The sequence below is a fragment of the Camelina sativa genome, chromosome 4 (assembly GCF_000633955.1).
Source record: "Camelina sativa cultivar DH55 chromosome 4, Cs, whole genome shotgun sequence".
Classification (NCBI taxonomy): domain Eukaryota; kingdom Viridiplantae; phylum Streptophyta; class Magnoliopsida; order Brassicales; family Brassicaceae; genus Camelina; species Camelina sativa.
In genome coordinates, this window is record NC_025688.1 from 20,182,726 (window position 1) to 20,199,302 (window position 16,577).

Consider the following 16,577-nt stretch of genomic DNA (forward strand, 5'->3'; position numbering starts at 1 on the left):
GTTGCCATTATTTTTCTCCTGTAAGGGGCAGAAGGGTAGCAAGATAGAAACAAAAAGGAACTCAACCACCTCATAAACTTGAACAAACTCTCTGCTCGTAGAACTGCATTCTCGTCGCTTTTAAGTGGTTGCAAGCTCCCATGCTTATACTGCTTTTCCAGCGACGTACGGACCCGGGAAAAAAATTTCCTGAACAAACTGGTCCACTTCATTTGAAAACCTGTAGAAGATGACCTCATGTTCAAGGGAACAGCCTCCTTCATGAGATAAAGCTCTAAGGGGGATGGAAGTCTAGCATTCTTGGGGTTTAAGAAGAGTGTCTCTGCAGCATCCACGCGAACAGACTCATCAACATGGGTTAAGGCCATTTTCAGCCACTCAATGGGTACTTTTAATTCAACACCCTTAATTTGGACAATTGCAAATGCATCAGTACTTCTTTTTTGTTCAATATCCCCTTCAAGGAATGCAAGTGTACGACAAACTTTCAGCAATGATACTAAAACAACCACTTTCTGTTCGACTGTCAGTTCCATACTCATGTTACTCAACTCAGTATAGTTTAGCTTGGTCTCCTCCTCACTCGGCCCAATAGATATATACGCAAGCAAAAGAAATATACTGTCTACATCCAATTCGAGCAAAACTTGTACTGCATAAGTATTCAGATTGGACCTAAGTTTCGACATGCCAGAAGCAAGCCCGTAAAGGAAAGGAGGCAAACAATGTTCTCGATAACGTGCATAACCCTGGTCAACACCTTCGCTCCCCCAGCTTTCATCACGCAACATTTCAAGGAAACATTTCAAAAATGATGTTACAGCATAGCAGACATCATCATCAATATATGCATTCGCCATCTCGAACAACAGGTTAGGGCTCATATCCATCAACGTCTTAGCACCTAATCGTCTTGTCAAGGATGCCAATGGAACATACCTTCCCTTACAGCGTGATCCTAAACGAAGAAGATAGTTGACAATTTTAAGCAAAGATTCCCTTATTCCCACTTTATCATCTGTCTGGTGAACCGTGGTTTGGATATCTAGTAAGAGGTCAAACATGAGATGGACTTGTTTGACTGTCTGGCTCAAAGGGTCCTCCAAGTTGTTCCATATAATTCTGAGTACTCGAGCTGTCATGCTGTCTGGCATTAGATCATAATCTTCTGATAAATCAGTTAACATAGATGTCTTGATCTGTTGCAAGCAAATCTGCATCACAGTTAGCGCGTGAAAATTTAAATGGCTGTCAATGGGGTTCTCGCATAAATCACAAAGTTCCAGCAAAATTCCGTCATACAGAATAGTTCTGTGATCACAGTCACTGTTACTCAACTGAGCAAAAGATGAAACTAGAATACCCCTAGAAACTGTAGTAAGAATGCCTCGGATCAAGCAGAGTCTACTCAAAGATGAAAAACTGCAGATCTCAGAACAAATGTCCCCGGCAAATGGAATTTTGCTAACAATATCAGTCAATCCAACGACACTACTCCAGCAAAATATACCTTGCGCTATAAACATTCCGAGCTCTTCGTCTTTAAGACAGACCTGTAGAGCAGCGCAGAAACTCACACCAGCAGCCACATAACAGTCCCTAGAAAACGCCGATGACTTCAAAATGCTTAATTGAACAGCCAAAACACTCTCCATAAAATTTTCATCCTCCCCAACTAAACCCTTAAACTTCAAAGGAAACCGCTGAAACAAGTAATACGAGCAAGACAAAGCCTCTTGGCATTGCTCCATAACAGTGGGAGGAGGCCTATCACAAGCTTCAGTGTCTAAGATTATACCATTCAGCCCTGAAACTATATCATAACCCACCAAAAGCGCGCAATCTTCAATTATATCAACCAAATATCCCAACTTTGGCATACCCATCACTGACAAAGCAACTCTAGACACACAGAATCGATTCCCACCATCCTCCAAACCGCCATATTCATCACAAAGCTCCTTAAAACATAAACTTATAACTGAATGAAACTTACTGGTTTTAGCCAAGGCTGAAACAAGGGTCTTATGTAGAGGCAAAGAATTCTCCATGAACAGAATCTCCAAGTAAAACCTAATAGCTTCCCGTACAAAAACTGCCTCTCTCTCGCCTCCTTCATTCTCATTGGTCTTTGCGAGTACCTCTCCGAACGAAGCAACAATTTTCTTGGCGTGATTAACTTGCGCGTAGATTGAATTCAACGAAACCAATTCTTCAATGTTGGAGTAAAACTTGGGACAAGACTGAAACAAACTAGATTGGCTCAAAGAAGCAGTGAACGAACTCGGGAACAAGACAGCACTGTAAGTGTAACGATGGCGATGCTGCAAAGCTCGCCACTTTGCAGACATGTTTCAGTGAGCTGAGGAAAAAAACAGAGAAACGATAAAAATTGAAACTTTTTTTTTCCAAACTAAAAGTAGGAATCAGAAAACATGGTGAAACAAAATAAAGATCATACCGGGAAAAGCGGCTAAGTGAACGAGAGAGCTTATTCAGAGCCCGGAGCAATATACCAGTGACTAACCTAAGAGGCGACGCGGCGGAGACGACCACCTTCAAAATCAAATCTTTCAAATGAAAAGAATTGGGCCTCACTTAAGTTTTTAATGGGCCTGATTTATACAAACTGTAAAAATAATTTGGTCGTCTAAGAGTCTACACTCTCTACTACTTGACTTAGTTGTGTGATTTCATCAGTGACGTCTAGTTTACAACTCGATTTAGCCTGTGATCAAGTCTGGTTTCTCGAAGCCAAGTTCAGTATGATTGAGCGGTGATTTCAGTTGCATAGCTCCCGAACTCATTCCAGTGGTCAAAGATCTCCAAGAATTTGTTTGGTTTTCAGGATGACGAAACAGAGAGGGTATCGTCAGTGATGTATGATTATGCTGGCTCAGATTATTTAAAACTTTATACGGCGCAAAGTACACTCATCGTATATATTTACAGGTTTAGGGATACTGAAGTTGACTTTTGTTTGTATAACCTAATGTTTAAGCAGATTTTATTGTTAAGATTACTCTCTATCGCTCATGTGTTCTTTAAAAGTTCTCTCATATAAGCTTACATCGTTAAATAAAATAAAATAAAAAACTAAATTCCCAAACCAAATACAGATCATCCAACGAGGTAATTCTCAAAAGTCAAATAAGGTTTGTATCATATTCGAAATGTGAGGAATCATACAATGATATGTTTGAAGAATCAAATCCTAATTCAAAGATAATTCAGATATATCAGACAAGACAAAGATATTAAACCTTGATGGCATACTTTCTAATTGGAAAGTACATTTCTTGCTTCTTCTCTCGTTCTGTCTTCAGCGATGCCTATCAGATGCAGGGAATAAGTAAGTCATTAAGTATGGATAAAAAAAAAAAAGCATGTCACTGAATTATAATAGGAAAATCCATCGGATCAAATACCTGGTGCTTAGTTAGTCTCCTTCTGATGGCTCTAGTCTTCTTGGGACGGAGATCGAGTGGCAACAACTTCTTGTTCTTGTATGCTTCTCTAAGAGCAGACTTTTGTTTCTGTGAGGCCACAGTCAACACTTGCGCAATTGACTTCCTCACCACTTTGCTGAAACCACCACCCAAAAAAAGGACCCCATTCAGATCCATAATAACTTGAGATTTGAGGCTTTAGCAAGATGGCTACGAATTCTAAACCAACAAGGTTCTTGCTTGTTCAGAGATTCAAATATATAACATAACTATCTTTCTTTACCCATATGAGGGAACTGAGAGACAAGATAGCTACAAATCCCAAAAACTACAACACATTTGACAAAAGCCAAAGATTCATTAATCTAAGCCTCCATTGTTCTAAATACCAAGTTCCGCGTCTGAGAACACAATCAGCAAAGGAATCTTGTTTTAGATGCTAAAGATTCTGGATACACTAAACATAGAAGCTATACCTAACGACTAAAAACCCATAATTCCGTAAGCTAGGTACTATGCATACACATGAATGTATCAAACGCCTAATCATGTAAACATAGGCACCATAAACAATTTAATAGAAATGCAGCTTAACGATTATGAACCACACAATCTACTTTTTCACACAAAGCTAGGATCATACACAGAAAGAGGCTAGTGATTCCAGTTTCAAGAAACTTAAGTGAAATCCACATCATCCAAAATGCAACATTGTCAAAGAAAGCTACAAATTGCAACAATTCGTTTCTAAAAGAGAGGAGGGGGTGAGAGAAGAGAACAGTTACATCTTAGAGAGTTTGTTAGGAGCACCACCAGTGACCTTAGCGACACGGAGAAGAGCAAGTTCCGCCTTGAGATCTTTCAATTGAGCAGAAAGATCCGATTTTGATTTCTCCCTCAACTCATGAACCTTGATTCTCGCTGTTCACAATCCATTTCACATAACACATTAAGAAAAATATCTCAGGAGACAAATCTAAGAAATAAAAAGATAGAAAAATGCAAAAGTAAAATGGTGGAATTGATTCTTGAGTCTTACCCATGGCGTCTTCGACCTCTCTCTCTCAGACTCACAGTCTCTTGTGGTGCAGTGAGACCAGAAACCCTAAATCGAAGAAGATGAAGAGTGATAATGGGCCTTAATATCCTAATTTAAATGGGCCGTGAGCTTTAGTAGTTTTATTTTTTTCGGACGTATTGAGATTTTGAGATTAGCCACGGTAATTAATACAGGGGTTGTAATTAAACAGATTTTAATATCGTCACTATATTATATAGTACGTTGCAATTAGTGCTTACATCGACTTGAAAATTTTGTACGATTGATTCAACATCGACCTTGGTGTCTTTGCATTATTACATAATTCGAATGTAAGTAATTTGAGGAGGTCAATGAAATCTCTAAAGTAAAGTTAGTTAAAGCAGACGTAAAATAAATATTTTAGTAAGCTGGTCCCGTATGCAACGCATTAAGCGGCTCTCGTTAAAATCTCAAATCTGATTTGACTCTTCTTCTTCTTCTTCTCTCCTCTTTCTAATTTTTGTTTTTTTGGGTCAATAAATCTCTTTGTCTCGTACGTGACGTGACCCTCTTCTTCTATATATATTGAAACGAAATCCAGTTTTCCTTTCTTATAAGTTATAACAAAACAGACATCATGGTTACGTACAAAGAGGTATATATGTCTTAATCTTTCTCTCTTTTGTGATTATGAATTAGCTCTTTTATCATGATTCATGCAAGCTTTTGCTCTCTGTGTAAGAAATCAAGATTCGATCGTTGTGAAATTATATGGTTTTAAACTGATATTGAAATGGGGTTTCGTTTGTTAGGATTATGTGTTGAACTCACGAGGGATACAACTTTTCACGTGTTCATGGAAACCAGAGGAGCAACAAGAACCAAAGGCTTTAATCTTTCTCTGTCATGGCTACGCCATGGAATCAAGCATCACCATGAGCAGTTCCGTATTATTATATGATGATTAATCGTCAATATATATTCATAGCAAAACTAATAATTATAATCAGTACATATTAATCAGGCACTGCAATGAGGTTGGCCAATGTGGGATTCGCGGTCTACGGTATGGACTATGAAGGGCATGGTAAATCCGGGGGATTAAATGGTTACGTCAAAAAGTTTGATGATCTTGTTCTTGACGTCTCTTCTCATTACTCTTCAATTTGCGGTAACTATTCATTACAATATATTCCATAAATCAATTGAATGTTTTACTTCCAAATATTTTTAAAACTTAAATACCGCAAAAGATATGTTTAGCATAGCTAAAGTTTTTAGACCTAGTTAAAATTCTAGGAAAATTAATCATAAAGACCTAAAATTATTCTTCTACTTTTTATTCTCCATCTGAAAATGTTGAACTAATATATCTTGGAAATGATGAATGTAGAGAGGGAAGAGAATAAGGGGAAGAAGAGGTTTCTCATGGGTGAATCAATGGGAGGAGCAGTCGTGTTACTGTTAGCCAGAAAGAAGCCCGATTTTTGGGACGGTGCCGTTTTAGTCGCTCCCATGTGTAAGGTATGCATTGATCCGATCAGCGTGATCTTCGTTTTTTTTTTAAGTAATTAGCCCTTTGCATATTATATCCTTACTATTAAGTGTTGACTTTTAAACTTTAAGATTGAGTTTTTTTCATACAGTTGGCAGAAGACATAAAGCCACATCCTATGGTGGTCTCATTTCTCACAAAGCTAACTCGGTTTATTCCAACTTGGAAGATAGTTCCTAGCAACGATATTATTGACGTGGCATTTAAAGAATCCCACATAAGAAAACAGGTAACATATCATATAGTAGTAGTAGTAATAATTTTAGCTAGACGTTTTCATTACTTAAGAGTGAATATTTATTTCAAAGGTAAGAGAAAACGAGTATTGCTACAAGGGCCGACCTCGCTTGAAAACCGCTCACCAACTCTTAATGGTTAGCTTGGATCTTGAAAAGAATCTTCATCAGGTTTCTCATCTTTTTATCGACCTCCTCTGTTATGTCCAAGATTTGATATTATTTGTTCAACAAAATTTATGGATCAACATTTTAAAAATATAATTGAATTAAAAAACAGGTATCGATGCCATTTATTGTCCTTCACGGTGAAGATGATAAAGTTACAGACCAAAACGTAAGCAAACTACTATACGAGGTGGCTTCAAGTTCGGACAAGACTTTTAAGCTATACCCGAACATGTGGCATGGGCTTTTATACGGAGAATCTCCGGAGAATTTGACGATTGTGTTTGCTGATATCATAAGCTGGTTAAACGAGAGCGCTTCTGTCAAAAACCAAAGGTCAGAGTCTGAGTTAAAGCATATGAATGATGGTTTGCATAAATAAGTGTTGTGACTAAAACGCTTAGTTTGTATCATTAGTATAAGAATGTTGTAACTTTTCTATGTACACAGTTATGATATCATGTAAACCGTGCAAGTCATGACAGAGTTTCGTAGATCGTTCTCTGTTATGATATCATTCAAATGAAATAAAGGTCATCAATTTATTGTTCATATATGTGATGTTTCTGTGTTTATTTACTTACACGTGTAGTCTGATCTGTTTATATATTCACCGTGCAACGTCTATGTGCATTGGAGGTTTTGACAAAAGAGTCGAATAATGAATGGTGCGTATCGTAAGGTTCATAACAAAATGTCAGAAATTTTCCAATCCTCGCTTTGTATAGTAGATTTGAGTTCTAAATTATAATTTAACGCCTCCAATTTTAAAATAAGTAAAAGGCTGATCCAAATTTTTTTTTGTTTTGTCGATTTAACGTAATTTTGAAGGATCAAATAAAAAGTAAACTATACAAATGTTTGAAAATGTAACTTCGCAAGAATAATAAATAAGAAAATATTGCTTCTCTAATACTCATCAAGATGATTACCCAAATCTACTCTGCGTGATCCAATATAAATCCGTATTTAAGAATAATATCGCGTAGTTAATTACTTGAGTTTGACTCGGATGGAAAACATGTAAACCTTTAATGAATCTCCTCACTTAAAAAGAAGAAATAAACAAAACAAAACAAAATTTATGAGATTTAGAAAAAAAACTCACGAAAATTTTACTATATACCACCGCTGAGATGACCATAAATGAAAAGTAGTTACTCAATCTAGCTAGACTACAAAATTTGATGTTGTTTCTTTATCCAAAAATAAAAAAATTTGACGTTGTGAGGTTTTATCAGAACCTACATGTGTACTATATTATGGTATGAATTGCACGTCGAAATTTCATTTAGTCCAAATGCTAGATGCCTAGATCCCAAAATATTGTGGATAGTCAAAGTTCATAAAGAGTTACTAAATCAGTTATGACCTCATACTAACATTTAGAGAACCTTTGGCAAACCAAAATTTGTTTGAGATATTTTTGAATATATGTTTTAAGTTGTCATATATTTGGAAAACAAAACATGAAATGTGATATTTATTTGACTTACCATTCAATATTTGCGTTTGGTGTTGTTATATGCGTTTACCAACTGCAAATTTAATGTAGAGGCGAAAGCAGAACAGGGTAACAAGAACGAGATGAGATCAAGGGAACAAAGATCTCAAGAACAGAACAATGAGAGTCCTCCTCTCTGGCTTGACACAAGCGATTTGGGCAATTTAGATTGCCTCTTTTTGGCTTTTCTTTTATTTCGTTCAAAAACTGACTCAAACAAAGACTCGACCAGGTGTTAAATAACCTTGACTCAACAACAAGATAAAACCAAATCCCCTGACTCTAGGATATGTTAATATCCAAACAAAACCAAATGAAAACAAGAAATAAGATAAAGACTCAACACCCGAATGTCGGTTGCTTCAGGCCCACGGAAGCAACGACACAAGCCCACGAACAAGGATGCGCTGCATCAAAATTGCATTTGATTTTTAAAACGTTATAAAACAATCGATAACTTGCTTTCTTATCTAAGCTCACGACCGGACTTAGTTCTTCGTCTAGGATTGAATGGAAATGTCAGAGAGCAGGTTACGACGACTTCACAGAACACTGAACATGAAATCAACCTAAATCTAAGTGAGAAACTAGAATATGATGAGAAGGAAAAGTAACCAACTTCTTGTTAGTATGGATTTAATTGGGCATCATTTATAATTATTAAGTTACAACTTCACTAAATGACGTTAAGGGAAAAAGAGAAAAAAAAAACTCATTCCGCCATTAGTGCTTTACTTTTGGTGTTATGAAATTGCTAAATTTAGGCCACTCCTAAAATTTTAGTAATAGGTCTTGCGAGCGAAGAAGAAGGACATCACTATTGTCTGATTCAACCCTTTTCAAACATTTCTTCTTCCACAAGAAACAACAACCTAAGCCATATATTCTCTGTTATGTTTTGATTGGTACTCTCACATTACATTTTCTGGGATCAAACATGGTTAGTTTTGTTCTTCTTAATTATCTGGCTTAAAAATTTATGTATATTTGACTTGACTTTTGTAATGTACAGGCTCATGTTGATGGCCAAGTCGGATATAGCGAGGTAAATTTCAATACTCTATGTTTTAATTATTCATCAAATGAACAAGTCTGATAAGTTAAACGATTCAGGAATTCATCGAGAATTCACGGGGGATGCAACTCTTAACATGCAAATGGTTTCCAGTGAATCAAGAACCAAGAGCTCTCATTTTTTTTTGTCATGGCTATGCAATTGATTGCAGCACTACCTTTAAAGGTATCTATTTTAGATAATTTATATGCATCCATTGGAGAATGAGGAACAAAGAGGTGGATTAAATGTGAATTATTCTTGCTTGCAGATATTGCATCTAATTTTGCAAAAGAAGGTTTTGGTGTGTATGGAATTGAATATGAAGGACATGGAAGATCTGGCGGCCTCTCTGTCTACATTGATAACTTTGATCTTCTCATCGATGATGTCTCTTCACATTTCTCCAAAATATCTGGTCCATCTCTTCTTTCTTGTCCTCATTAGACATTGTTCATTGTTGAATTTATCATAACGTTACCAGCTAGACTGTTTCAAAAGCATTTTTCTGCGTTTACATTTGTACATGAGAAGAATGTGTAACATTTTACAGTTTATTTTTGCAAACAAAAGGTCTTCTTAGAAAAGTTAAAATGGTTTCATTTTAAAGTATACGCTAAATGTAAATGCGAACTCAAATTTATGAAGTGTCATTGCAAATCTTTAGTATATAAATATTCTTATGTAGTAAATAAATCTTAAGCAAAATTTTGATCCTGATTTAATTTTACAAATGCAAAAAGAAGTTAGAACTAAACCATTGTCCCATGCAAATGCACTAGTTATCCGCGATACTAAACCGTGTAGGACTATGATTTTGGTTGTTGTGTGAGGCAGAGATGGGAGATAACACAAAGAAGAAGAAGTTTATAATGGGAGAGTCGATGGGAGGAGCTGTTGTTCTTCTGTTGCACCGCAAGAAACCCGAGTTATGGGATGGAGGAATCCTTATTGTTCCCATGTGTAAGGTGAACATACATACTCACGTAAATCATTCCATTTCATCTCACAGAAGAATTATGTATAATTACTAATTTGATGAGAGTCAGATTGCTGAGGAGATGAAACCATCAAGAATGGTTATATCTATGATTAATATGGTTACGAATCTGATCCCATCATGGAAATCGATAGTTCCGGGACCCGATATCATCAATAACGCGTTTAAACTGCCTGAAAAGAGACAAGAGGTACTCTTACTTTCTTTTTTCGACATCATCTATAAGATACGATTTTGTTTTTTTGGTAACCAATAAATTATAAACGTTGAAAAATCTTCGGACGAGAATCGCTATCACACTCATGAGTCATGACCCTTTAAACATACAGATAAGAGCGAATCCAAATTGCTACCAAGGGAGACCTCGTATGAAGACAATGAGCGAGCTTTATAGAGTCAGTCTCGATCTAGAGAATCGGTTGAACGAGGTAATATTCTAATATATACATTTTTTGGTAAAAAAATATACTAATATTAATATACATATTACGCAAATGTTTAAAACAAACCCAAACAGTCACAAAAAAAAAATAAAAATAAAAAATAAAAAATAAAAAAAACTAACATCTTAAAATGTAAAATGTTAATTTGGGGGATATGTGCATGTGAGAATAGGTGACAATGCCGTTCATAGTTTTGCATGGAGAAGATGACAAAGTGACGGATAAAGGAGTGAGCAAATTGCTTTACGAGGTGTCTTCATCTAATGACAAGACCTTGAAGTTGTATCCAGAAATGTGGCATAGCCTTCTTTTCGGGGAGCCTCCAGAGAATTCAGCAATTGTGTTCAATGACATTGTCCAATGGATGCTGACAAGAATCACTACACTTAATGTCAAGGCTAATAATGATGAAGCAAAATCTCAAATCTGATTAACTCAGACTCGGTCTAGATTACAACTACAACCACGTCTTGTTATTTTCTCCTAGTGTACAACTTCATTAATTTTTTTAAGGTTTGAATAGAAAAAAGATTGGATCATAGCTTAAGAGATTAGATTATTTTATCAAATAAGTAAGATTTTGTTTTCTAACCTTTTGGGTTGTTTTTGTATTTGTCTATTTAAAATCATGTAGATACAGTAAGGTCATCTCCATCAAAAGTTATTAGCAATATCTTAAGAGTTGCTTAGGTTTAAAAATAAATCAATCATATTAATCAAAAAAAGCAAATTTACCTAGTAATCGATCCTTAAATACTACTAGTTTAACTAAACACAAGCATCCAAAGTACTTAATATAAATTCTTGATTTGTATTACCCCTTGAGTTTGATTTTTTTTTAGTAAATACTATATGAGCTTACTATACATATTGGGCCGGTTTGGTTTCAGAAAACAGGCCCATGATAGGATCTTTGCGGTTAGAACACCTCTCTCCGAGCTTCGAGCTATGGCGGTAATATTTAGGGTTTATTCATCTCCTTCTTCATCATAATCTTACCAAATCTAAAGTTGATAATGCGATAGGAGTTCGCATAAACTCGAAAGGCCAGCGAAAATCCTAAGTTGAAGTCTAAAACCCTAGCAGGTTCGTGGTGGTCGTTAGAGAGAGATGTATCTGTACAGCCTTACACTGCAGCAGGCGACGGGAATCACCTGCGCAATCAACGGGAACTTCTCCGGTGGGAAGACGCAGGAGATTGCGGTAGCTCGTGGCAAGATTCTCGATCTTCTCCGCCCAGACGAGAACGGTAAGATCCAAACGATACACTCTGTGGAAGTATTCGGTGCAATTAGATCCTTAGCCCAGTTTAGGTTGACCGGTGCGCAGAAGGATTATCTAGTGGTTGGGTCAGATTCGGGTAGGATAGTGATACTTGAGTACAACAAGGAGAAGAATGTGTTCGATAAAGTTCATCAGGAGACCTTTGGCAAGTCGGGTTGCAGAAGAATTGTGCCTGGCCAGTACTTGGCTGTTGATCCCAAAGGAAGAGCTGTTATGATTGGAGCTTGTGAGAAGCAGAAACTGGTTTATGTTTTGAACAGAGATACTACTGCTAGGTTAACCATTTCTTCTCCTTTGGAAGCTCACAAGTCTCATACTATTTGCTATTCTGTCTGCGGTGTGGACTGTGGCTTCGATAACCCCATTTTTGCAGCCATTGAGCTTGATTACTCCGAGGCAGATCAGGATCCTACTGGCCAAGCCGCTAGTGAGGCTCAGAAGCATTTGACTTTCTATGAGCTCGATTTGGGGCTCAACCATGTCTCTAGAAAGTGGTCTGAACCAGTTGACAATGGTGCCAATATGCTTGTTACTGTTCCTGGAGGAGCTGATGGGCCGAGTGGAGTTCTGGTTTGCGCCGAGAATTTTGTTATTTACAAGAATCAGGGTCATCCTGAGGTGAGAGCCTTGATACCTAGACGAGCTGATTTGCCTGCTGAACGAGGAGTTTTGGTTGTTTCTGCAGCCGTGCACAAGCAGAAGACAATGTTCTTCTTTTTAATTCAGACCGAGTATGGCGACATTTTTAAGGTTACTCTGGATCACAATGGAGATAATGTCTCCGAGTTGAAGATAAAATATTTCGACACCATTCCGGTCGCTGCTTCGATTTGTGTTCTGAAGCTGGGGTTTCTTTTCTCTGCTTCGGAATTTGGAAACCATGGTTTGTATCAGTTTCAGGCCATAGGGGAGGAACCTGATGTAGAGTCTTCATCCTCTAATCTGATGGAGATTGAAGATGGTTTTCAGCCCGTCTTTTTTCAACCTAGACGACTTAAGAACCTTGTTAGTATTGACCAAGTCGGGAGTCTGATGCCACTCATGGACATGAAAGTCCTAAATCTTTTTGAAGAAGAAACCCCTCAGATCTTTTCACTTTGTGGGAGAGGTCCACGCTCCACTCTAAGGATACTGAGACCTGGTTTGGCCATCACTGAGATGGCTGTCTCTCAGCTTCCAGGTCAGCCAAGTGCTGTGTGGACGGTGAAAAAGAATGTGAGCGATGAGTTTGATGCATATATCGTCGTCTCTTTTACCAATGCTACTCTTGTTCTTTCGATTGGTGAAACAGTTGAAGAAGTTAACGACAGTGGGTTTCTTGATACTACCCCGTCCCTGGCTGTTTCCCTGATCGGCGATGATTCTCTCATGCAAGTCCATCCCAATGGTATCCGCCACATAAGGGAAGATGGACGTATTAACGAATGGAGAACTCCTGGCAAGAGGTCAATTGTTAAAGTTGGGTATAATCGGCTTCAAGTGGTCATTGCATTGAGTGGGGGAGAGCTTATCTACTTTGAGGCAGATATGACGGGTCAGCTGATGGAGGTGGAGAAACATGAGATGTCTGGTGATGTGGCTTGCCTGGACATTGCGCCTGTTCCTGAAGGAAGACAAAGGTCTCGCTTTCTTGCGGTGGGATCCTATGATAATACTGTGCGCATTCTATCTTTGGATCCTGACGACTGTCTGCAGATTCTCAGCGTGCAAAGTGTCTCTTCAGCTCCGGAGTCTCTGCTATTCCTCGAAGTTCAGGCATCGATTGGTGGAGATGATGGTGCTGATCACCCGGCAAATCTCTTCCTTAATTCTGGTCTGCAGAATGGTGTTCTATTCAGAACGGTGGTGGATATGGTGACTGGTCAGCTTTCGGATTCTCGTTCCCGCTTCTTGGGACTGAAGCCTCCCAAGTTATTCTCCATTTCTGTGAGAGGTCGGTCTGCAATGCTGTGTTTGTCTAGCCGACCTTGGCTTGGTTATATTCATCGGGGACACTTCCACTTGACGCCTCTTTCTTACGAGACTTTGGAATTTGCTGCCCCTTTTTCATCTGATCAGTGCGCTGAAGGTGTAGTCTCTGTCGCTGGAGATGCTCTGAGAATTTTTATGATCGATCGTCTTGGTGAAACGTTCAACGAAACAGTGGTCCCTCTGAGGTACACGCCTAGAAAATTTGTTGTCCAACCCAAGCGGAAGTTGCTGGTTATTATCGAGAGTGACCAGGGAGCATTCACCGCAGAAGAGCGTGAAGCTGCAAGAAAAGAGTGCTTCGAGGCTGGTGGAGTGGGAGAAAATGGCAATGCAGATCAGATGGAGAATGGTGCGGATGATGAAGATAAGGAGGACCCGCTTTCAGATGAGCAGTATGGTTATCCAAAAGCAGTTTCTGAAAAGTGGGTTTCTTGCATCAGAGTTCTTGATCCTAAGACAGCTACGACAACTTGCCTCCTGGAACTTCAGGACAACGAAGCTGCATACAGTGTCTGTACGGTGAATTTCCATGATAAAGAGTATGGCACTTTGTTGGCTGTTGGTACGGTCAAAGGGATGCAGTTCTGGCCCAAAAAGAATCTAGTGGCTGGGTTCATACATATTTATAGGTTTGTGGAGGATGGGAAATCTCTTGAGCTTCTTCATAAGACGCAAGTAGAAGGTGTTCCTCTTGCTCTGTGCCAGTTCCAAGGAAGACTGCTGGCAGGGATCGGACCTGTCCTCAGATTGTATGATTTGGGGAAAAAGAGACTGCTTAGGAAATGTGAAAACAAGCTCTTTCCAAACACCATTATCTCTATCCAAACTTACCGTGATCGTATATACGTTGGTGACATTCAGGAGGTGAGTGCTAGATCCTATTTTTATGTTTACTTATTATTGTTGTTGTGCGCTTCTTATTGGTAAATAAATATCTCATCTGACCTATCAATTTTTTGTTTTGTTTTTGCAGTCTTTCCATTACTGCAAGTACAGGCGCGATGAGAATCAGCTATACATATTTGCAGATGACTGCGTCCCGAGGTGGCTGACAGCATCGCACCATGTGGATTTCGATACCATGGCAGGGGCAGATAAGTTTGGGAATGTGTATTTTGTGAGGTTGCCGCAGGATGTGTCGGAGGAGATAGAAGAAGACCCGACAGGCGGGAAGATCAAGTGGGAGCAAGGAAAGCTGAATGGAGCACCGAACAAAGTGGACGAGATAGTACAGTTCCATGTTGGGGACGTTGTGACGTGCTTGCAGAAAGCTTCGATGATCCCAGGTGGATCGGAATCCATAATGTATGGAACAGTGATGGGTGGCATAGGGGCATTACATGCATTCACATCCCGTGATGATGTCGATTTCTTCTCTCATCTAGAGATGCACATGAGGCAGGAGTATCCTCCTCTCTGCGGGAGAGACCACATGGCTTACAGATCTGCATATTTTCCGGTCAAGGTATGAACCAATAATAATAACCCATTGCTTTTTTTTCTTTTCTCTCCAAATAAAGTCTTGTTTTTGAATTGACACTTTTTTGCATCTTTTATGTTTAACAGGACGTGATAGATGGAGATCTCTGTGAGCAGTTCCCGACACTTCCAATGGACTTGCAGAGGAAAATAGCAGACGAGTTGGATAGAACACCTGCGGAGATTCTGAAGAAGCTCGAAGACGCTAGGAATAAAATCATTTGATAAAAAAACATAAAAGAGGAGTCATTGTTTTGTTGAAGAAGACAAAGTAGAGTAGAGAAAGAGGTTATAATATAGTCAGGCAAAAGTTGCATATTGATAGCTTAAAACAACTATTACACTGGCGAAGAGTTTGTGAGGATAGAGGTTGGCCTTATTGATGCTTAACTCTAATCATGTATTTAATTTTCTTTTCTATTCCTTTAATTTTACCTCAGCACATTTTGTGAGTTCGAATCCCCAACCATGAACCATACATTTTTGTCTTCCGTCTCAAAAGGTAAAATACAGGAAAAGAGAAGAAGTTAGACGTACGTGTGTATCTTAAGTGAAGAATTTGTAGAGTTGGATCATATACGACTCCCAACGGCATGCATATCCTGACATTGCAGGTGTCATGGTCTCCACAAATCTGGATTTACGAAAGACATAAATGTATGGAGAATTCATTTATAAGCTCAGTCATGGTTAATTCGGTGGATTCAAGTGCTTACAGTCTTGCAATGAGATCACTTGAGAAAACGTCATCTGTAAACATAGATAGACAAGATTGGTAAGGAAATCTGAACAATCTGTGCACACACCATCAACCAAAAATATACAGAGAAAGGGCATTCATTTTGTTTTTAGGGAAAATGAGATATTGAACCATCATTAAAACACAAAAGAGGCATTTAAGATATCAAATCACACACTATTATAAAAAGCCTACTGAAGACATTATCATGAATCACATTGTTACTACCATATGCAACAGAACAGAGGAGTGCGTAGATGATACCTGTCTCTACTAAAATTTGAAAAGCTGAAAACGAATGCTCCTTTTGATCTGATTGTTCCAAAAAGCTAAATGCACAATGTAATGCCTGCAACATCAAATCGATTTTAGTCTATGAAGAAAACAAATAATCATAGAACCGTGATAATCAGGACTGTGCTTATATATGATATTTAAGCCTAGAACCGTGACAAACTGAATTCAAACATGTGATTCTGCATATGTTTAAAAACTCTGTGAGCCCAAGGTTGAGACCACATAGCGAAGCTTTTGAAGTTTGCTGAATCTAGTAATAGTTGATTTGGAATGACATCCAAATTGATTCAGCCCATAGGCCTACGCATAGAAAACCCGCCACTTGTGATCTCTTGGCGTTTCACGGTTTTGTACGCCTGCTTCGTCGCGTCGCTCGA

The 16,577-nt window shown here is 38.4% G+C and overlaps 4 protein-coding genes and 1 pseudogene across 4 annotated transcripts in view; 3 read left to right on the forward strand and 2 right to left on the reverse strand.

Annotated features, from left to right (window-relative positions):
* Positions 1-2,551, reverse strand: part of LOC104784082 — an 8,738-nt gene extending 6,187 nt beyond the window's left edge. Inside the window, exons 1-2 of the mRNA XM_010509154.2 lie at positions 2,462-2,551; positions 6-2,362 (exon numbers count right to left, since the gene is read on the reverse strand). Of these exons, the coding sequence (XP_010507456.1) occupies positions 6-2,351 (2,346 nt within the window). The 5' untranslated portion in view covers positions 2,352-2,362; positions 2,462-2,551. The remainder of the gene's footprint in view (positions 1-5; positions 2,363-2,461) is intronic.
* LOC104781394 (60S ribosomal protein L35-1) lies at positions 3,080-4,581 on the reverse strand. Its single transcript, XM_010506061.1, has 4 exons — positions 4,489-4,581; positions 4,235-4,370; positions 3,429-3,585; positions 3,080-3,332 (listed from the first exon to the last, which is right to left on the reverse strand). The coding sequence occupies exons 1-4, from the start codon at positions 4,490-4,492 to the stop codon at positions 3,258-3,260; spliced, it is 372 nt and encodes a 123-aa protein (XP_010504363.1). The 5' UTR covers positions 4,493-4,581; the 3' UTR covers positions 3,080-3,257.
* LOC104781395 (caffeoylshikimate esterase-like) lies at positions 4,957-7,006 on the forward strand. The gene is made up of 7 exons (XM_010506062.1): positions 4,957-5,125; positions 5,283-5,412; positions 5,495-5,641; positions 5,864-5,994; positions 6,117-6,254; positions 6,334-6,432; positions 6,542-7,006. The coding sequence occupies exons 1-7, from the start codon at positions 5,108-5,110 to the stop codon at positions 6,809-6,811; spliced, it is 933 nt and encodes a 310-aa protein (XP_010504364.1). The 5' UTR covers positions 4,957-5,107; the 3' UTR covers positions 6,812-7,006.
* Positions 7,091-10,880, forward strand: LOC104781396 (annotated as a pseudogene).
* Positions 11,391-15,603, forward strand: LOC104781397 (splicing factor 3B subunit 3-like). The gene is made up of 3 exons (XM_010506064.2): positions 11,391-14,549; positions 14,659-15,150; positions 15,252-15,603. The coding sequence occupies exons 1-3, from the start codon at positions 11,541-11,543 to the stop codon at positions 15,387-15,389; spliced, it is 3,639 nt and encodes a 1,212-aa protein (XP_010504366.1). The 5' UTR covers positions 11,391-11,540; the 3' UTR covers positions 15,390-15,603.